This window comes from Sinocyclocheilus grahami, unplaced genomic scaffold (assembly GCF_001515645.1).
Source record: "Sinocyclocheilus grahami isolate Dianchi unplaced genomic scaffold, SAMN03320097.WGS_v1.1 scaffold574.1, whole genome shotgun sequence".
NCBI lineage: Eukaryota > Metazoa > Chordata > Actinopteri > Cypriniformes > Cyprinidae > Sinocyclocheilus > Sinocyclocheilus grahami.
Window position 1 is genome coordinate 687,997 of NW_015505753.1, and position 23,828 is coordinate 711,824.

Sequence of the window (23,828 nt, forward strand, 5' to 3'; positions counted from 1 at the left end):
TGCAGAACCTCCCAAGGTAGTGGAGTTTGCTGCTGTTTCCCCAGAAGCGATGGTGTCCACTGCAGCTTCTCCAGAGGTGGCGGCGCTCGCTTCAACTCCTTGTATGGTGGTGGCGCCCAACAAGGCACTCTCAACCTGTCATGTCATAGTCACAGGAACCATTACTGAACTCTTCCCGTATCCCGATGGTCCTACTGTAGAACCTCCAGAGGTGGTGGCATCCACTGCAGAACCTCCAGAGGTGTCAGTAGTATCTTATTATGTGCAGGTCTTAAGGTTCATAAAAAGCCATGCATTTCATTAAAAAAATCCTGCATAGACCCTGTAAACAATAAAATAAAGTTTATTCCTTGATATTTTGATATTCTAACAAAAGAAAAGGTCTTTTTAAAGGCTAGTTAAATTTAGTTACATTTTGAAATTTTGCGAGCCCTGTAATGACAGCGAGAAAAAAACGTGGTCCAAATCCTTTTGTGGTTGTCTGAAATAAGTAAAAAGGAAAAAAGTGCACTTAGTATCTTATTCACACACACACACACACACACACAGTTCTCTCTCGCTCTCGCTCTCTCTCTCTCGATCGAATAATTAATTCAAGTAGCTAAATGTTATAATTAATTAATTCAAATAAATGTGATCTTACCACACCATTTCATCTGTCTGCTCTGAAGTGGGCAGAATACTGAGCTAACAAGCCGTAGCTTCGCGTCAGTCTTGCCTTCATGTCATGCATTAAAATAGTTTAAAGCCGTGTATTCACTCTTTAGCAGCAGTTTTTACTGCAATATTTAAATGACACCCTGGTCATTCTTGGTGTACCCAAAATGGTCCCACACTATCGACTAGAAGGATCGCTGTTTGGTTCCTCCGTCATAGTTAATCTAGTGTGTGTAGTAGCCTCCGTGTCTCTGATAAGCACCGCATTTTAAGCTGGTGCACCGTTAGTGTAACTTTGTTTTCATTTTGCGCACGTTGCAACTGTTCCATTCTGTGCAACAGAAACACTCGGTGTAGCGGAGCCTTTACGATTAATTAACAGTGACATTTTAAAGCGCGGTTAATTGTGAAACCGGTTAATCGCTGCATCCTTATTGGGGAGAACCTAGGAATTGCTTACTTAGGTTTATCTGAGCACATTAAACAATGGAAAAAATCACACAGCAGCTTTGATACTAAAAATCCATTATAAAGTTAATAGTAAGTATTTTTAATCATACAACAGAGAATGCATTTAGTATACTGTAAATGTTTGTAAGTGCCTGCTTATGCATTGTGGTAGTACTGTGGCATTTTCTGAAATTCCTTGGAGTACCATGGATTATATCTGATACTACAGAACATTTTGGTAAGGGTAGGTTTTGTGATATTATTTGATATTATGTCAAAAAGAGTTTTGTAACCATAAATAAAAGCATTTTTAGACAAATGGTCCCTCAGAACCTGAATGCATCTGTCGGGTCAAGGTGAACTGAATCTCCGTAGATGGCTCACCACCCCATCCCTCAAAAAACACAGCGGCTAGCAATTTCCCCCCACTGGGATGTGACTCACTTGTTCTCCTTTGGAATTACGGCCCAGAAACAGCACTGCCATTTACCGTCAAATTACCCTCCAGGGTGTGTCTTCCTCCCCTCTCTAGTGTCAGCACATGGTCATTACAGGCCCAGGAGGAGCTGTTCACTCAAGAGCAGTCACGTCTATGTTTAGCCCTTCACACACTCTGAAAACGCTCTCTGAATTTCATTCACAGCTCATCCTGAGCGCATGACACTCGTCTATCTTATCCAGATAGGGTGTTCATGATGCAGAGCAAAATATGACAGTTCACGTAGAAGAGATTATCATTACATTAAGGAAAATTTATGAAATTACTTACTTAATAACTTAAATTACTCACCCCCATGTCATCAAAAACATACCTTTTTTCTTCTGAGAAACACACAAGGAGATGTTTAGCAGAATGTTAATGCATCTCATTCCCATACAGTGAAAACATGCAGGAGCTTGTTAAGATCCAAAAAGCACTATAAAATAGTAGCCTGTAAGACACTATGCACTATAGGTTACACTTTATTACAATAGTCTACTTGCTAAGTAGCTTTGCAACTACATGTCAACTAGCAGTCATTAGAATATGCGTAAACTAATAACTGCTAATACTTTATTTTAATGCTCCCAACATACTGTACATTCTACTGACTATAAGTAACTCTGAAAGTGCATGTTGACATATTCCACTAACCCTAATCATATCCTACTAAGCTAATTTACCAATACTCTAAAAAGAGTTATTTGACAATTTACTTATAGTTAGTAGAAGGTCTAAAGTGGACATACAGTACTGTCTTACCTGGGCTAAGGAGAAGAAGAACTGGACTGTTGCCCAGTGGTCCAAAGTCCTCTTTTCAGATGAGAGCAAGTTTTGTATTTCATTTGGAAACCAAGGTCCTAGAGTCTGGAGGAAGGGTGGAGAAGCTCATAGCCCAAGTTGCTTGAAGTCCAGTGTTAAGTTTCCAGTCTGTGATGATTTGGGGTGCAATGTCATCTGCTGGTGTTGGTCCATTGTGTTTTTTGAAAACCAACGTCACTGCACTCGTTTACCAAGACATTTTGGAGCATTTCATGCTTCCTTCTGCTGACCAGCTTTTTGAAGATGCTGATTTCATTTTCCAGCAGGATTTGGCACCTGGCCACACTGCCAAAAGCACCAAAAGTTGGTTAAATGAGCATGGTGTCGGTGTGCTTGACTGGCCAGCAAACTCACCAGACCTGAACCCCATAGAGAATCTATGGGGTATTGTCAAGAGGAAGATGAGAAACAAGAGACCAAAAAATGCAGATGAGCTGAAGGCCACTGTCAAAGAAACCTGGGCTTCCATACCACCTCAGATTCTTTGATTACGTTCTGCACACACAGAAGTTAAAACAAAGCTGCAATTGTTCATAATACATGCTGAACTAAAATATGAATTAAATATTAATACGAGTAGAAGCAATGTACGCTAAGGACCTTTTTAATGATTTTGTTTTCACTTATAATTTAAAAGGCTTTTTTTAAATAATTCATGTCATAATTTAGTAATGTATGAGCATTTTACATCCTTGCATTGAGCATGTGAATGAAATGATCTGTTTTGGAGCTGCTTCTCCTTTAAGACTTTTCTCCCACTCCTCTGATTAGCTTACATCATTGCATTTGCATTTTGAAAGACTAGCTCATGAACAAGGTGACTAATATAACACTAATCAGTTCGCGTGCTCCAGAATACCATAAAATCCCACAGTTTTTAACCGTCCCATTATTTAAAAACAATGTGCATCCTGATGTTCTGGAGATGTTTTGCTGCTTGTTTTCAATAAATGCTCTTTTTTTCCAGTGAGAAGGAAGTTTTGAGTTCTGAAACAAGTTTATGTGTGTAGTGTTGTTGAACCCATGCATGTCAGAAGATCAAGTGAAATTTGAAAAATTTGAACAAACCATTTTGTCACATTATTTCTAAGTTATTTTTCTTTTCTGTCTGCACCAATTTACACCCAGAAAATTAATGTTTTTTGGTTTGTTTTTTTGCCCCCCCCCCCCCCCCCCCCCCCCCCTGTGTGGCCTTGGTGGCGTCAACAGAAAATAAATAAGAATAAATATATTTTATGAATAATTTTAAATTAATTATCTGTAGAATAAGATGCACTGATGAATTGTGCACTTTTTTTCTTTTTACTTATTTCAGAAAACCACAAAAGGATTTGGACCACGTTTTTTTCTCGCTGTCATTATAGGGCTCGCAAAATTTCAAAATGTAACTAAATTTAACTAGCCTGTAAAAAGACCTTTCTTTTGTTAGAATATCAAAATATCAAGGAATAAACTTTATTTGATTGTTTACAGGGTCTCTGCAGGATTTTGAAAATGAAATGCATGGCTTTTTATGAACCTTAATACCTGCACAAATAAAATTATTACCATATGAGCATGATAGGGTAATGATAAACTGTAAAAAATACATGATTTACAGTTCAGATGCAGGTTTTCACAAAAAAACTAAAAGTCTTATAAAATGATAAACATCACATTTCAGTCTTTAAAGCTTAAAAAAAGGGGATAAGTCAAACAAAATATATATCTTACTGTCTTCATTGTTTATATTTTTAGAAAGCACATTAGCTTCTTGTCGATCCACTAGTTTGAATTTACAGCTCGTAAAAAACACTTTGGTCTGAACAAAAACAGCAGATGGGCTTATTCTCTGCCCGCAGGTGGCACTTTTGGAATGGCAGAAATAAAGAGGTAATGGCTGTACACAAAGCAGTGCTGAGCTCATAAACACTACTTTCAGGCATTATAAATAAGCAAGATGAAATAAAACTGTAACCGAAACTTTTCTGAAGACAGTCAATTCTTTCAGAGATGCATTCATATAAAAACACTCATGTCGCATTTTGACTTTGAAACAAAGTCTTTCATTTAGCTATCGTCGGTTGAACTGTAAGATATTTAAGAATTTTAATTTCCTTATATTTTACTAAAATACTAATTTACTAAACTAAATGTAAGACGTTAGCCCCCATTTTCACAGACAAGGCTTTAGTCACAGTCTGAAATGTAAGTCTGAGCTGTTTCAACTGAAAGAAACTTGCACTGGCTGATCTTAATATACATCAGTGCCTTTGTTTTGTCTCAAGATGCTCACCGGAAAGTTTTTTTTCTTTTTTAAGGCACATTTTTAAAAATTACCTAAATGTCTTAATTGAACTATGGCCTAATCCTAGCTCAGTCTAAGCGCTGTCTGTGAAACCAGGCCTAAAACTTTTTAAGGACCTGCAGGAACCCTGTATTTATGATAGCCCAACAGGCTGGGCAGTGATACGTTTAGACTGGAATACGTTTGCTGACCCTGCATTAGAAACATTGTCAGATAAATAAAATCCACACTGTCACTATTTACTGTAAACTTCAAAATCCACTCCAAACTATGATTCATAAAGACACATCTCTGAGATACTAACATGCTGGAGGGAGATACACAGGATCTAATTGATCTGCTCGGTTGCCTTGGTGACAGCAGGGTACCACTGGGTTGCCTTGAGAAATCAGTGGCAAATTCACCCACGCATGGACCAGGACACTCACTCTCTCTCTCTCTCACACACACACACACACACACACAGAAAGGCCAACAAGCACTGTGAGTAAATGAACAGAGACAGAGGGTCTACAGAGACAGGGGAAAAGTGTCTTTGCTGACATCACACGCATCATTTCCTGCTGAGCAGCACACTTCTGTGGGCGTCATTGCATTGCTCCTGCTGGGGTTATTTGCCACCCTTCGCAGGCCTGTCATGTTTCCAGTTTGCTTGCCTTGCTGCTGTGATACAGTTTTTAGAGTTTCTGAAATGATTGATGTACTAACCTAGTGAAACGTATTTTATTGAGCTACCTACCTAGACAGGAGTTTAGTCACAATAGGCACTCCCAACACAAAGCCAGTCAGCAAAACTCTGCTGCTGTAAAAGTATACAATCACAGAATGCACAGAATTGCAGAATGCAAATAGACAAAGAATTCAAGATGGTTTACAGAGTCAAGTCACATTTTTTAATATAGCACTTTATACAACACGCATTGTTTAAATAAGCTTAAATAATAGTGTTAATGTTTACTAACCGTATTCAATGGTTATGACACAAATTCAGTGTCAATCGTAAAGCAGCTCCACAGAAGACAATGGTGTCATTATTCAGCTCAATTTAGTTCAGTGTTAATTCAGCTTATTTCATCAACAGTCTAAAATGTTACAACATTCATCACTTATGAAACAAACTCAGTTCAGCTAGCAGCTCTATGGAAGACAAATGTGTCATTATTCAGCTCAAGCTCAGTGCTGATTTAGTTTAGTTCAAATGAACTGAGGGTGCAGGGAGATGTTGATTATACAATTGTATTTCCTTCAATACTAAGTGTCAGTAAGAAATATCCATTGCTTTCTTCCGTTAAAACCCTTGGTAAAATTAAGCATACTAATATACTTTTAAGTAGAGTACTTATTACAGGAAATAATGTACTTTTTAAAAGAAGATGTGGTAACACTTTAGTATAGGGACCAATTCTCACTATTAACTAGTTGCTTATATGCCTATTAATAACACATTGGCCATTTATTAGTACTTATAAAGCACATATTCTGCATGACCATATTCTACATCTCTAATTCTACCCAATACCTAAACTTAACAACTACCTTACTAACTATTAATAAGCAGCAAATTAGGAGGTTATTGAGGCAAAAGTCAGAGTTAATGGTTTGTTAATAACAAGAATTAAATTTGGGTACCTTGAACTAAAGTGGGATCGAATATACTTATTTTAAGTGCGGACTGAATGGAATGTTTTTGGACACTCAATTACATGTTATTTCCAATTAAACAAAAATGTACTATTGTAGTTTTAATTTTTAACAAATTGAATTAGTTGAGCTTACGTGTAACTTTTTTGACATGCTTAAGTAGTTGTTCAGTGCATGTTTATATGTAATTTGAAAATTGTCTTAATTAAAATTAGGGTTGGGTAGCGTTTGAATTTTATAAATTCCAATTCCGATTCTTCTTATCGATTTCTGATTCTTATTGATTCCCAGTTTCGATTCTAATGTGGTTAAAAATGAAGTCAAACATATAGCTATCAAACATATTTATTCTGTGTCTCTTTTTGCAAAACATTTATTTGTTGCTAAATACCATAAACAAAAATCAGCAAGCTACATAAAATCTGGGCTCGATTAAGAGCTGTTTGTGTGCAAAATAGAGATGCACGATTCTGGATAAATTGAGACTTTTTGTAGTCTCAATTTGTCCAGAAGGTTGTATTGAGGTTGTAGTTCTCTCACAATTCTGAAGAAAAAATATTAGACAACTAAACAAAATCTCATGGAATTCATGAATGAATGATTCAATGACACACTCAAGATTTACTTGATTCATTACTGGATGAATCAGTGTTTTTGAATGAATCTCTTGAATGAATGATTCAAAGACAAATACATTTTAACAGCCCCTTTTCGCCACCTAAAAAAAAGGTGGAATCGAAATTTTAATTTTACAACAAGTATCCGATTCCTGGCCTTAGGTATCGGATTCTGGAATTGGAACTGATTTTCAATTCCCAACCCTAGTTAAAATGTACTGGCAAATGTACTGACAATCATTTAAAGCAAACAAAAATATATTTAAATCTCGTTTCTATTTAAATATGTCATGTATTTAAATATATTTGTAATGGCACATTTGTAATGATGAAGTTGTAATTTTAGTACACTTAAAATATAAATAATAACTTTGAATGCTAAAGAACACACTACAGTTAAAGGGATAGTTCACCCAAAAATGAAAATTCTGTCATTAATTACTCACCCTCATGTCGTTCCAAACCCGTAAGACCTTCATTCATCTTCGGAACACAAATGAAGATATTTTTGATGAAATCTGCTTTCTAACCCTCCCATAGACAGCAATACAACTGAAATGTTCCCAGGTCCAGAAACGTAGCAAGGAGATTGGTAAAATAGTCCATGTGACATCAGGGGTTCAACCGTAATTTTACGAAGCTATGAGAATACTTAAAGAAAACAAAAATAACGACTTTATTCAACAATTCGCAGTGACGAATTAGCGCTGAAAAGGTGTGGACAGTTAATTTTGCACCTGGCCTTATTGAATATGCATTTGTAGGAGTTTCCCTTTCATATGCAAAATTTATAGGAGGAGAGTATTCAGTTGAATCACGCAACGCGTTTTACTAACATTTGCGCTCGTCAAATTACTGCCATTTGCGCCATTATTTCACGCCCCAAAAAAGCATGTCTTAAACTATTTTGCGCTTGAAATGGCTGCAATTATTGTTGCTAGGAGGAGGCACTGCAGGGAACAGAGAGTGCGTGGTAGAAGGATGAGGATTTTTTCCACACATATTAATTTAGATTGAATGCCAGAAGAACACATTATCCGAACATATCGTTTGCCAAGCAATGTTTTTTAAAATTTGCTTCAGGAATTAAAAGACGACTTTGAACCCTCAACTAGGAGTCACGCAATACCAGGTCTATCAAAACTTATAGCAAACCTTCATTTTTTGGCCTCCGGTGCTTTTCAACATACTGTGACTTCTTTATTCTTTATTTGCAGCTACGCTAATTTGCGCTGCGCCTGGTATATTGCGTTGGTCGATATGTAAATGAGATGTTGCACCTGTATTCTTTAATTTGCGAGGTTGTTAGTAAATCACCCACAGAAATTTTCACTCCCATCAGCGCTGTTTTGCGCTAATTTGCCCTGTAATGTGGTTAAAAATGAAGTCAAACATATAGCTATCAAACATATTTATTCTGTGTCTCTTTTTGCAAAACATTTATTTGTTGCTAAATACCATAAACAAAAATCAGCAAGCTACATAAAATCTGGGCTCGATTAAGAGCTGTTTGTGTGCAAAATAGAGATGCACGATTCTGGATAAATTGAGACTTTTTGTAGTCTCAATTTGTCCAGAAGGTTGTATTGAGGTTGTAGTTCTCTCACAATTCTGAAGAAAAAATATTAGACAACTAAACAAAATCTCATGGAATTCATGAATGAATGATTCAATGACACACTCAAGATTTACTTGATTCATTACTGGATGAATCAGTGTTTTTGAATGAATCTCTTGAATGAATGATTCAAAGACAAATACATTTTAACAGCCCCTTTTCGCCACCTAAAAAAAAGGTGGAATCGAAATTTTAATTTTACAACAAGTATCCGATTCCTGGCCTTAGGTATCGGATTCTGGAATTGGAACTGATTTTCAATTCCCAACCCTAGTTAAAATGTACTGGCAAATGTACTGACAATCATTTAAAGCAAACAAAAATATATTTAAATCTCGTTTCTATTTAAATATGTCATGTATTTAAATATATTTGTAATGGCACATTTGTAATGATGAAGTTGTAATTTTAGTACACTTAAAATATAAATAATAACTTTGAATGCTAAAGAACACACTACAGTTAAAGGGATAGTTCACCCAAAAATGAAAATTCTGTCATTAATTACTCACCCTCATGTCGTTCCAAACCCGTAAGACCTTCATTCATCTTCGGAACACAAATGAAGATATTTTTGATGAAATCTGCTTTCTAACCCTCCCATAGACAGCAATACAACTGAAATGTTCCCAGGTCCAGAAACGTAGCAAGGAGATTGGTAAAATAGTCCATGTGACATCAGGGGTTCAACCGTAATTTTACGAAGCTATGAGAATACTTAAAGAAAACAAAAATAACGACTTTATTCAACAATTCGCAGTGACGAATTAGCGCTGAAAAGGTGTGGACAGTTAATTTTGCACCTGGCCTTATTGAATATGCATTTGTAGGAGTTTCCCTTTCATATGCAAAATTTATAGGAGGAGAGTATTCAGTTGAATCACGCAACGCGTTTTACTAACATTTGCGCTCGTCAAATTACTGCCATTTGCGCCATTATTTCACGCCCCAAAAAAGCATGTCTTAAACTATTTTGCGCTTGAAATGGCTGCAATTATTGTTGCTAGGAGGAGGCACTGCAGGGAACAGAGAGTGCGTGGTAGAAGGATGAGGATTTTTTCCACACATATTAATTTAGATTGAATGCCAGAAGAACACATTATCCGAACATATCGTTTGCCAAGCAATGTTTTTTAAAATTTGCTTCAGGAATTAAAAGACGACTTTGAACCCTCAACTAGGAGTCACGCAATACCAGGTCTATCAAAACTTATAGCAAACCTTCATTTTTTGGCCTCCGGTGCTTTTCAACATACTGTGACTTCTTTATTCTTTATTTGCAGCTACGCTAATTTGCGCTGCGCCTGGTATATTGCGTTGGTCGATATGTAAATGAGATGTTGCACCTGTATTCTTTAATTTGCGAGGTTGTTAGTAAATCACCCACAGAAATTTTCACTCCCATCAGCGCTGTTTTGCGCTAATTTGCCCTGTTTAGTAAAACTGGCCCTTAATTTGACATTATTACAAAGTGCACTGTTTAGTGTACTTAAGTTTATTAACAGCCATGAAGTGTACTCTTATAAACTGGACTTTTTAAATTAATATTACATTATCTGTCTATTATATAGTTTTTTTTATGCTTTTAAAACAAGTGTGTACACTACAAGCACACATTCAGTAAAATAAGGCACTGATCTTTTTCTCAGGGCCATCTGCAGTAAACAAAAAACTTTCACTCAGTATTTTATGTATGTATTTATTTATTAATTTGTTTGTTTATATTTGATCAGCTTTGAAATTAAAGCTAGATACATACTGTTTTACACAATTATGCCAAATTATATATTTATATATTTTTTTAACATGCGTTCTTGTGTTATTGTATAGGTAACAAACCAGCAGTGACATTATCTTCAAATGTCTGTATTACCCTGGATGTGTTACTATTTAGGTGCAGTAATAAGTCATGTTGACCAGTTAACACTACCTTTCAGTACATTGATCAGCAAAATATTTTCAAACTATTATACTGTCATGACAATAGCTAATAGCCATTCCCTGATGGTTTACACTGTTGAACGCTATAGAACCCCTTGTAATAATGCTGAAAATGTGTTGCGTAATTGTGTTATGAAGATATGAATTACAGTCTAACGTTCTGAGAGACAACATTGCACGAAATGGAGCTTAGCTAGAAGTGTTGTGTTCACACTGGTGTAAAGTATGTTCTTAAATGTCACACTTGACTTCTGTTGGTTTGGTTTGGCCTACTTTGGAGATAAATACACCTCAAATCAGCCTAAGCTGGATTGCTGGTCTTAATAGGTCTCCCAGTTGGTTTACTGCTTTATAGGTTTTGGGCAAACTAAGTCAACCTCGGTTTATTAATTTATTTAGAAAAGCATAGAGCATTTCAGATTAGTCACTTTATAAGGCCTTGTGTGTGAAAGTGTATCAATGACGTGAGACATGTGGCCAAGTATGGTGACCCATACTTGGAATTAGTGCTCTGCAATTAACCCATCCAAAGTGCACACACACAGCAGTGAACACACACACACACTGTGAACACACACCCGGAACAGTGGGCAGCCATTTATGCTGCGGCGACCGGGGAGCAGTTGGGGGTTCGGTGCATTGCTCAAGGCACCTCAGTCGTGGTATTGAAGGTGGGAGAGAGCGCTGTACATTCACTCCCCCCACCTACAATCCCTGCCGGTACGAGACTCGAACTTTGGGTTACGAGTCTGACTCTCTAACCATTAGGCCACGACTTCCCACGAAGTTCCCATCAGTGCTCTCTGATAGCTTTCACTGCTTATTGTAGCTCAGGTGTGGGGGCTCTTTTCGTCTCGTGCTAAATAATCAGTCCGTTCAGAACAAAGGAGATCTGCAACCCGGCGGTAAAGAATCCGCTCGCGTTATAGGCGCACTGGTAACCTCTCAGTCTGTTGCCATGACGGTATAGTTACACGGGGATAGAGTGACTGCAGGATGTGTAAACAACAGAGCGTGTCAGTTTCTCACTGCCAGACTATAACAGGATTGTACTTCAGCCCCATGAAAGTTTGAGGAGAATTTGACACACAGAAATGGAGTAGGACTTATGTGCCTGTTCTTGTCGGACAGCCTGTGAGATGTGTGCATGTGTGCTGTATGAGAGAAAGCAGTAACCCTAACCTCTGTGTGTGTGTGTGTGTGTGTGTGTGTGTGTGTGTGTTCAGTTGAGAGTAACGTTCTTATCATGTGGCCTCATAGACAATAATGTCTGAACATTACTGCCTTCCCTCCCTCTACCTTTCTCTCTTGCTCTGTTCCAGAACTTAGTGAGCTGCAGTTTTATGCATCATAGGTATTCCCACCCTCAATGTTATTCCAAAAAGTGGACAGCAAAATTGAAAAAAGTAAAAAATGATATAGGTGATATACTGTCTTATTGTGATAATAATGAAGTTCTTAAAGTGCCCCTATTATGGATTTTTGAAAATTACCTTTCATGCAGTGTGTAACACAGCTCTAAGCGAATGAAAACATCCTGCAAAGTTTTAAATCTGAAAGTGCACCATGTATAAAGTTATTGTCTCTCAAAAGAAAGAGTCGACTCTGAATCATTGAAACGAGTCGTTTTTTAAAACGAATACCAAGCCGTTTCATGTTGACGTTAACATGAAACATTAGCATGTTGCCCGCCCACTTGTTGGTCTTTTTGCGTTGGTCAGAATGAAAATGCAAATTCATTCTTTGCCACTAGGTGCTGCTTTTGGAGCGGTAAAAATAGCAGTTTCCCCGGTAACGCTGTACACAAAGCAGCACTGCGCTCACAAACGCTGCTTTATCAGGCATTACAGGCTCATGATGAAATGAAAATAAGACCAATCGGACCAATCATTGCAGATTAGCATCACACAAAGGAGGGGTTTGGAAAAATTAATCGTTGAGCGAATCGTTTGGGAGTCGTTGAACAAGTAAGGTAAAAATAAATGCATATTATAAGACAATGAAAGTGTTTTTTGACCTTGCATGCATGTCAACCTGTTGTTGGTGACTCCCAAAACCAAAATATGAACCTTTCATTACCCATAATAATGCCCTTTTAAAAAATGTATCAATTAAGGTTCACTGCTTATTCATATTTTAACTATTTTTGTCCACCAAATCAAAGTTGTGGTGCGACAGGACAGGAAATTATTTATTTATTTTGTATTCTTTTATTTGCATTTTTTCCTCAGAAGTGCAATTATAATGTTAGTGGGATTTTCTACAATAAATTATCATAATTTAAAGATAATTGAACATTTTAAACCCTGTTTTTAGTCCTCTGATTTAGAGAAACGTCAGTTTTATGGGATTGTGTTTCTTTTAAGGCTTCAATATAAATGCCCACTGCTATTATTGGTAACATGTTTGCATATGAAATCAGAATTACATGTGGAATTGTTTTGAAAACTTATCATAAAGATCAGAAAAGACAATCTTCATAAAACTCCACTCAATAAAAAGGTCCATCTTTCTGTTCTGTTTCTCCCACTTTATCACTCATCAATCTCTGTATTGTACATGTGATTATTAAAGTTGTGTTATTTAGTATTTTCTTTCTTATAAATGTCTCAGTGTTGGTCTTCCTCATCCTTAATACTCAGAGTCTATTGTCATTATTAGCAACAGATATGACTTTAATAATTTGTGTGTGTGTATATGTAATCCCGTTAAAAGTAAACTGAAGGTTTTACCTGTGTGAGATTAACTCTAGCCCATCCAAGCATTAAAGCCTCTCACAGACTGAACTGAGCAAGTGATAGATAGATATTGTTGCAGTGCGCTGTAAGCCGCTTTGTGTAATTGGTCTGTTTATATTTTACCTGGTTGAGAGGAGAAAACAAAGCTTGTACTGATTAATTAGTAGACACCTGATGAAGCACCATCTGCCAAGCTAACAGGAGCCTCTCTAGCTAGTGCTAAATCTATCCTGGATTTCCATTCCAATACTGGCTGGTTTATGGTGCTCAGTGCTGGTCCAACTGGTGTTCAGTCAACTCCATTCAGTATTTACACAAGCTTGCTAAAGAATCTATACTGTCTATCATCACAGCAGAATTTGCCTGGAATCCAGCACAACTTTTCTCAATGGGAGTCCTCCTCTCAGCTTCTCAGAGTGGTGAGGTTATTGTCAATGTAATGTAATATTCTAGTTCAGTCTGCTGATTTTAACTATATTACTTGAACTTGCTAACACAGTGCTGAAATTTATCCTCCACCTTAAAGTAACTGCCATAAAAGCTACACCTTCCTTGGAACTTTGCTGCAACACTAACACAGTCTTTATATATCACTTAAGGTGATATACTGGATATCCAAGCATAATATCCTTTTAAAATTTACTAACCGCATTGCATGAGTACTTCAACTCACAAAAGCATGCCGCAAGTGGTGGCCCTTCATGCATCAGTGCTGTCTAAAGGAAAGATTTGCATCATTTGACTGCCACATGCCTGCATGGATATTCAAGATCCTGAACACTAACTTCTAGGTTACACTTTATTTTACAGGACATGTACCTACAATGTATTTACCAAAGAAAGTACTGGATAATATAAGGTAACTAAATGGGTTAATGTTAGGTTTAGGGGTAGGTCAGGGTTAGTACCTAGTTATTACATTTATTGTAATGTAGTATGTACAAAAAAAAAAACACGACTAAAATAAAGTGCTACTAACGTATCCTATCTGTTTTTATTCCGAGAAAGTGCATAAGCAAAGACATGATAACTTAAATTTGTGCTTGCTAATGGTCTAGACATGAATTTGTATCTGTCAAACCTCATGAAACCTCATAGTAGGTTTCATAGAAGATTGTAGATTTATTCACATTGCAAGCAAATGTGCATTGAAAGCTTTTGTTTTTTATGCTTTTCCAAATTTCGCTCTTAGGTTTTGCCCTTAGCCAGGTGTACATCTCATCTAGTTCACCTCACCCCTTGAGCAGTATTGATATCAAAGCCGATATTGATTATCCTTGTTGGCACAGCCACCTTTGCTTGGCCGAGACATGCAGTCTAATAGAGGCAAAGTCCTGGCATCTCCTAGCGCACAGATATCTTGTCTCACGTGTAGGCGGAATAATATTACACCAAAACCAGACACTTGAAACGAATGGGGCATTCCCCTGAAAGGAACAAATGGTCTATTTCAGAATGCTATTGATGTTCTTGCAACAATTTTTAAGTGCAAAGTGCAGATCATTTGTCCTCCACTATGTTATATTAACTGAAGTAAAGGCTCCAGATTTCTCCAGCACTTAATTTGTTAGTTTGCTGACGGGTTAGGCTTTTATTTAGCTAAAAGGTTTCACACAGTATTGTTTAGGCATATTAAAGCTCAGACAAAGTGCCCTCTAACTCTGCCCAGGCTCATTTTGTGTGGCATGGCTTCACCTGGTGTCTTGTTTAAGGTTATTCCCGTTGAGAAAATCCATGCAGTTGCCAGCTGGGCCGGGTCCAAGTGTTAGGACCTTCATGCTACAGTGTCCATTGCGGCGCATTCAGTGTTACTGACACTTCAGCTGTTGTGAATCCAACAGAAATTTTGCATGAGCATGTAAGTAAGAACACTTCAGTCAGTAGGAAATGGTACCCTTTGTGCTGCTGGTCTAGTTTATTCGGCAGGTCGGGCAGATGGCTACCTCTTTTCCAGAGGCATGTTTAATAAGACTTCAAAAGCAATTATGAGAGTATGAGGGTGCTATTCCTGAAGTCTCTGTCTCATTGCTTTCCCTTAGAGAAAGAGGTGTTGCTAGAGAACACAGGGTGAGGGGGCATTTATGGGTTGTCCCCCTCATGGTCCCTTTAGTTGAAAGACTGAAGATTCCTGACTCGCTCAGTGAACTGGACGGTTCCCAAGATACTAACCACCACATAACCACAAATACTAAAAAGCTCTCGTAAGCTACAGCTACACTTCGCTTTCTCTATCTCTCTGTTGTCTGTCACACACTGGTAGAGCTGCACCATTCTGGATATATTAAGAATCACATCACTATTCTCCCACGATTCTGAACTAAACAAAATAACATGGAATTTACTATAGGCTGTGACAAAATATGAATTGCTGCAGTTTATTTATTCAATGATTCACTCATAACTATTTTACTTATTTAATTACTGGATGAATCAACGGTTTTGAACAAATCTTTTGAATTAATGATTCAGTGACAAAAACATTTTTATCCGTCACTTGTTGCCACCTATTAGTGAAACAATGTAATCGATACAAGTGTTATTTGAAGTGTCAATTACTGTCACAAGGTGATTTGTATCGTTATAGACATTAGTGTTTATATCCGAACTATAAACTTTTATCCCAGTACTTCTCTGATAATATAAATGATTGTAAGACAGAAATAATACTGTGTGGTTGAAAAGACTGTTTGTGAATCTGTTTTATACTTAAACATAGGGCTGGGTATCGAAACCCAGTGCCTATAGGGCACTGGTACCTATATAACCAGTATGTACCAGACCGAATCAGAACGCAGATTTCGGTGTCACATAAATGCCTGAGCTGTCGACTGAAATATTTGCTTTCTGGTGCTCCGAAATGGACTTAAGAAGCATCTTCACTGCACGTGATCACTAGTTAAATTATACTGAATTAATGTACTGTCAGAATAATCAGGAAAATAATTATTTCCCTACTGAGAAATTCATGTGAACGCAAGTCGGAAAGCTCTGATATTACAAATCCAACACATCTTTTCAATTCCTGGAGCGTCATGAGTCCTATTACCTCTATGATGCATATGTGGAGTTTCTGCACGAGGGCGCCCTCTTGCGTCCAGTATGAATGGATTAAAGTTGGATTATGTGGCTTAGGTTTTGTAAAATTTGGTGTGTTTTGTATTTACTTATATTTATATATTTGCAGCACTTATATTTCAACTTTTAATATATTGTTCAATTTAAAGATTTATTAATTCATTAATCCTTTTTTTTTTTATATAAAAAAGCCATTCTTTTAATGTCATTTTGTGGCTCTTTTTTAAACTATCAGTTCAGGCACCGTTTAGGAACCGGTACTGTTTTAAAAGTATTGATTTGGAATCAGTATCATAAAACCCAAAGGATACCCAACCCTACCTAAACATGATAACTACTCTCTCTGTGTCAGCGGCAGCGCCAACACAGATTTGTATGTACTTTGTCAAAGATTTAATAGACACAGGCGAATCACTGTCATTTACAAATAAGATTATGTGAGTGATTGAATCGAGATCGCAATCTTTTAACGATTAACCAAGCAGCTGGCTCCAGAATTGCACAAAGTGATGGATAACACATTTGAATTATACTCAAGTAGCTCCAGCTTCTGAGCTTCCACAGTTTCACGTCTCTGCATAATGTCCACCCACACAGATACGGATTGACCTTGTGTGTTCTATAAGAGGGATTATCATGCAGCTGTTTGACATCTCCATCCTTTAGTGGCACAAATGCAGCTGAATGCATGCTGTGAAGAGGACTGATTCACACCTGCGCATATCTGCTGAGCTCCACATTTCAGTATCTGGGACATCTGGGATGCAGAACTAATGAATTCACCATGTGGTCTTGACAGCTAACTCACTGGTCTCCTGCTTGTATTTGCATCCTTGTCCTCAAGATGGTATTTGAATAAAACTATGACCTACTGATGGTTTCCAGCAGGAAATGTTACGCTTACATGATGCTGATGGATAAATGGTTTCCGCCAAGCACTTGAGCAGGTGTCTGGATTGCAACAGCATCTCCAGTGTTAAAACCCTTCCATATTTCCGTTATCATATTACAATGTTAGTGAATAAGATAAGATAATCACAGTGCCTCTAAATTAAGACCCAACCCTGAGACTTGCTAAAGATGTCTCAGTGATTGTCTTCCTGTGTGTGGACAGTGTCAGTGGAGTGTCAGGAAGAGGAAGTTGGGTGGGTGGCTGTGTTTTGGAGGATGCAAGTTGACAGCGGTAATGACCTCATGGGGAAATTAGAGAAACACACAGCAGGACACAAACTGTGCTGTCTCAAATAAACACACATTTGCCATTCAGTCAATCAATGTTGTCTCTGTCAATGTTGTTGACAATACTGAGTGTTAGTGGCTTTTGGATATACCGTATGAACATCTGGTTGTGGACAACAGGTCTGTTCTAAACCCTTGTGAATTTCCTTCCTAGTCAGCATTTTTAGGCATTATAGGCATGCTTCTGACAGGAAGGTAGGAAGAAACAGTATCTAGTTTTCTAAGATTATTTCTTTTGGCCTAAATTGAACACTGGACTTGAAGAAAGCTGCATTGCTACAGCCACCTTTTCCATGCTGGCAGTATGAGAATGTAAATTATAGGTGTATTCAATGCTGCAAGCAACAAACAGTTTAATCCAATCGAAACTGACTCTGTGTACATGTGTGTTTTGTTTGTTTTTATGTATTTTAGCCTATTTCTTAATATCTTAGCAATATGCTAACATCATGCTCTTTTAAAACTGGTGATGGGATTTTACTGACTCTCATTCGATTTCATTCATTAAAAATAGTGTTATTTTGTTCATTTGAGCAGCGTTAAATGCCAAATTCCCTGAACACATTCACCTACATAATCTTGATCATATTCCAAATCATGAAATCATTAGAATGCGTCCAAAGACAGTTTATGAGGACATAAATGATTACTCTACCTCCCGAGTCGTTTATTTGTTACATATGACAGACGCAATGAACAAATTGTTCATGAATGACCCATCACTAAATGACCCATGAGTGACCCATCACTAATGAAATATATCGTTGAGTATGTATTTTGTGTGTGTTTCTTCTTCTGTACAGTGTTCCAAATCAGTCACTTATGGAGTTTCATTTTTGTTATGATGTTGCCAGAAGCTAGCAGTCTATGCAAGGCAGCAGACAGTGAAGTAGCTCACTAAAGTTTGGCTTATGTTATGCCGAGTTCACACTGCACGATTCCCGATTTTTCACTTGCCGACAGGTTTTGCGAAATCTCCGACAAATGCCCGAAATCGGAAGCAAATCGGTGCTCGTTCACGCGAGTGACAATCACGCAGTGTGAATTATCAAAGACACGATCTGAGGGAATCGCCGACGCCACAACTACATCGGCGATGACCTACAGCCAATGGGAAACCAAGATACAGGGCAGAGGGAAGTTCGGGAAGGAGTTATTGACCAGAATATCAGTATTTTAATAGATATATGAACAATTATATCATACAGAAACAAGCACAAACATTTGCTTGACCAGCCACAACATCAGCATAACAGTTACTGCAAAATTATTTACCTCCAACTCTCTTTGCAGAACACCCAATCCCTGTTCCCTGCATCTCCCTCCTGCATAATCTGTTTTTCTTTTTCTCCTTGTAGCTGGAAATCAGCTCACAGACAATTTGTGGGCTATATATACAGTATATTTTTTTAATAATTCCAGTCTCGCTCGAGAACTCCGGTCTGACGCACGCGGGTTCTCACGTTATTTCCTTATCACTTCTCGTGTGTGTTTTGTTGTAAAACGTAGTTTGCGGACCAGACAGAGCTATCGGCGATTCTTCCTATTGTGAAGTCATGCAATGTGAAACCCCATGTCGCCGATCCATCGTGCAATGTGAACACAGCAGCAACTGAATGCTACCCCAGATAGTCACGCAGTGTGAAAACAACGACGATCCGACGAGTTTGAAAATCGTGCAGTGTGAACTCGGCCAAAACAGTGTTTTCCCCATTAGTGTCCCCACAAGGATAGTAATTTGGTCCCCAGCTTAGGAATCATACAGAATTACATTTTTGTGTGTACATGTGTGTGTGTTTCATCTTACACAGCATCATTCACACACATGTAGCCAATAATCTCTGGCTAATGATCAGACTGGCGAGTTTGTGACCGTGAGGTCCACGTAAAACGGCCGATGCGAGACACTCTGAGCGACAGATTTCTATTGAACGAGTAAAATATAAAGTAAAGAGTTAACTAGAATAATCAAATGTCAGAAGAATAATAATAAGACATGGACAAACAACCAATTTAATAAAATGGAGTCCGATTTAGAATTGAATTGAAATTAAATTACTTTGCGCACCAAAAAGACTGGACATGCAGGAAACCGTTAGATTCCTTCATTGGGCCAATTGAGCCTTCGCAGTGAGCTTGATTAACAATTTCAGTGGACTTGAACTTTAAAAATCGTGTGTATTGATGTGCTTCCGCGGTTGAAATAAAATCCCTTCTGATGTTCATTCATGTTTCTTTTGTGATTTAAGTAAATATGAAAAGATGATCGTTTCACGTGCCACTTTAACTGAGGCAGTACAGTGATCTGTCACAGCACATTAAAAAGCCACAAAACTGTATTTATTATTCGAATTTCTTAAAGAAATGACAAAATTTGAAAGCTGAGACTGTTTCATACCAAAAATAACCTGCTTTGTCTTGTCTGAGGGAGTGTTGTCAGTTTCCTCTTTGCTCCGCAATGTATTTTTTACTGTGTGAGAACATGGTGTGTAGTGTGAGAGCGGCATGGTTTGTCGGACATAGCAGCAGTAACTAATTTAAATGGGTGGACCTTACACACTATAATACATTTGTCTCATTAGTTAATCATAGTCAGTATGTGACATGTTTTCATATTGTCCGATCACTTCATTCATTAATACATGTCTCATCGTTGTCATCGCTCACACTCAGTCTGTCACATGTGTCAGGAAGATGTAACTGGATGAGACGCCACGCTCAACACTATAAATCTAAATGACTGTAGCACAATCTAACTTGAAGGGTGGTGTTTGTATGGAGCTGTTGACATGGACTTGGATGGATTGGAGTCATTCCCAGCTCTCCTCTGTTTGTGGGAGGCATTTGTGCCGATAATGTAGCTGATGCCGGTGACATTTAAACAAATCTCCACTCTCAGCTGTGTGTAATACAACAGATCAGCACAAGAGAACCTTCCAGCAACCTGTGAGGCCTTTTACTCTAGCAATATTTATATTTCCACTTCACTGTTTATTTCATGAGAAAGATATCATTCAACAAGTTTTAATCAGGGCAGGCGTTAACATTCTTTGATTTGTTCTATTTCTTACAATATTGCATTGATATTTAAGATCTATGCTATTTGCTATAAATATACTAGGAATTGTGTCTTTATATACAACAGTCTTTGAAAGAACGTGCTCAGAAGAATTATTCTGACTGTGCTGTAGCTTGAAGCATAGGAATAAACACGTTTAAAAACTGATTTCTCAACTGATCTCATTAAAATCCATCAGTTCCACTATTTTCGAAAACAACACAGATTGTGAATAAGAACCTGTTCTCAATTCTCCTAGTATCATTGGCACTATGAATGTAATGCTGCATCAAACAGTGAGTGTCTGGTCACACTTTATTTTAAGGTCCAATTCTCACTATTAACAAACCCTTAACTATGACGTTTTACTAATAGAATGAACTAATAAACAGCCAATATGTTAATAATTGGCATGATAATAAGCAATAGTTAATAGTGAGAATTGGTCCCTATACTGAAGTGTTACCAAATGTCTTGTTTCTTTTGTTTTGAGCCGTAATAATAGTGAGCTATTTATGATAATGTCATGCATCACAGTGTATTGAATTCAGTCGTGTCATATGATTCCTTTTTCTCTGATGCACAGCATTGTAAGTTAGCTCTGAAACAAAGCCACTATTGATTAAATATGGCTCAGGTACAGAAACCTTGGAATTGATTTCCCCAAAGCAGCAGTAGGCTACAGTGCACAGATTGATGGGGAAATTGTTTGATTTTGGAAAGCGTTTGCTCATGGGAGCAGTTCTACAAATACGATGCAGCATTTGCGTCTCCTTCAGGACTCTCAGAGCAATGTTTCATCTGAAAGAGAGTCAGAATGAATATGGCTGTAAATCCATTATTAAACTGTAAAGGATGTTTTTAAAATGTGTTTATGAATTGCTGATAAGAAGAGAGAGCCGCTGACTGCTGTAGCAATTTACAGATCTATCAGAATAGATATTACATATAACCATCCATCCATTCATTTTTCAAACTGCTTGTCCTCTGGGTTGTGATACATATTACCATAATTCAATAAATAATTATAGTATGTATGTACATATATATTTGATTAGTTAGTTGTCAAACAGCCTGACTAGCAGATTAGGGTTGATTAGTTTATCTAATTCTTTTTATCTAATTTCCTTTTTCTTCTTAAATATACATTTTGTTAATGTTTTCAAAGAGTCAGAACCATCTCAAACTTTGCTTTTATCAATCTGTCTGTGTGACCAGACATGCCAGCTGTGGTTTGACATACATAATTTATTTTGTATTTTTGTTTAACTGAATGATAACTTGGAAATATAAAGAGATGTTAACTTAATTCAGACATTTTTGAATGCTCTGGTTTATTTTATTCAATATATCTATTAATATTTAAATAAAGGTCTGTGTTAATGAATAAATAATGAAACTGGTATCTAGAATCGCAAAATTGCAATGGTATTACTTTTGATCAGTGTGAATTTGATCTGACAATAAGCACACACAAACTATGTTGTGATGTATGTATTGGTTTGATATTGATTTGAATATGAAACAAATGTGTTTATGCTTTTTAATCTAATTCCCCCTTTCTTCTCATCCACAGTGTGCTGTTTTGTGGTCCACAAAAGGTGCCATGAGTTTGTTTCATTCTCCTGTCCAGGGGCCGACAAGGGCCCTGACACAGATGTGAGTAAATGCCTTACACACACACACACACACACACACACACATGCTCACACTGCAGTCGGCATGTTCTTTGTTAAAGAGCTGTGTTTAAGATACATGTCCATTCAAGTTGTTCTGTGAAGGTGTGCTCATTAAGAATTCAGCGTAATGCTGAACAAAACCGTCTTCTCTTCTCTCTCCTCCTCCTGCTCTGTGGGGATGTGTTTGTGTGTGTGTGTCTGCTGTGAGGACAGATGCTTGCGGTTTGCCGTAGATGAGCACCGGGGGCCAGTAGTGGTAAAATATGACCTGTTGGCCCCTGCGTGTCCCCTGAGTGCTGCTTACTCAGACATCCAGAAAAACCCACACAAAGCCAGCTATGTGTGTTTTCTTTTAACCCTTCACTAGATTAGCCTCACATTAGCATCTAAACCACATTAGGAAGAAGCTTATGAGAGGTTCGTTTAAATGCTTGTTGTGGTTGTTTTAATGGGTCCTAATTGCAGCCAAGATTGAAAGTACAGGTATGAATGAGTTCAGGCAGTATGCTCATCATGACAGCTGCAAGACTAACAACACAATCCTTTCTGTTTGACTTTTGCCATTTAAGCAAGGAGTACCTTTACCTTAATCAATAGTAAATTTGTGTATCATTCATTATGTCAGGATCATGGACCTGTTTTGATATGTTTTGCCCCTGTTTCTGTTCCTGTGTTCCCTTATTTGGTCATGTTCCTGTCCTTGTTTAGTTAATTAGTCATTCTGTGCACCTGTGTTTGGTAATTGTCCTGTGTTTATAAGTTCTTGTCTGTGCATTTCTCCTCTGTCGGGTCTACTTGTTGGATGTTGTGTGTTTCTGGTGTTCCTGTTGTGGATTATTCCCTGTGATTCCTGGATTAAAGATTTTTGCTTGTATTCCACATTTCTCTCTCGGTCCTCCCACAGCGAATCGTGACACATTATTTTTAAACTTTCTCCTTTTCTTTGGATTGTTGTATAATTTAAATTGATAATTCACTCCAGAATTAAACTTATCATAATTTATTCATCCTTATGTCATTCCAAAAGTTGTGTGACTTTTCTGTGGAACACAAGAGGAGAAATTATGCAGGTTGCTCTTTTCCATGCACTGAAAAATTATACTTGAGCCGTTTAAAATAGAATAAAATAAATGGATCAATTTCAAAAGATTACTTAATCAATGATGTAGGTCAACATCATATATTTACCATAAATAGAAACTAAATAGACTAGTGATCATCAAATCCTTTTAACAGTTTATTTTACAAACTGTATTTTAAAGTTTTCTCTTTTTTCACAAAACCTTTTGCTCTCTAGAAACCATGTCAATTTCGGTTGAAAATATTTTAAGTTCAAGTGTTAGCATTATAAACACTGAATTAATACCAACATATGAAATTAAATTAACGACAGAAAAATTAAAAATGTTGGACAATAAATATATAACAGGAATGTAACAGAATCCGTGTATCATTCGTTCATTAGTTTTTTTTATTTAATATTGAAAGTCGAAAAATGAAAAAACGGCTCCTTTTAAAAAAAAAA

General features: G+C 37.3%; 1 protein-coding gene across 2 annotated transcripts in view; it reads left to right on the top strand.

The window, feature by feature from the left end:
* prkcab (protein kinase C, alpha, b) overlaps positions 1-23,828 on the top strand; it is a 205,940-nt gene that overhangs the window by 70,859 nt on the left and 111,253 nt on the right. For both annotated transcript variants that reach the window (XM_016239745.1, XM_016239746.1), the window contains exon 3: positions 22,201-22,283. In XM_016239745.1, the coding sequence (XP_016095231.1) occupies positions 22,201-22,283 (83 nt within the window). The remainder of the gene's footprint in view (positions 1-22,200; positions 22,284-23,828) is intronic.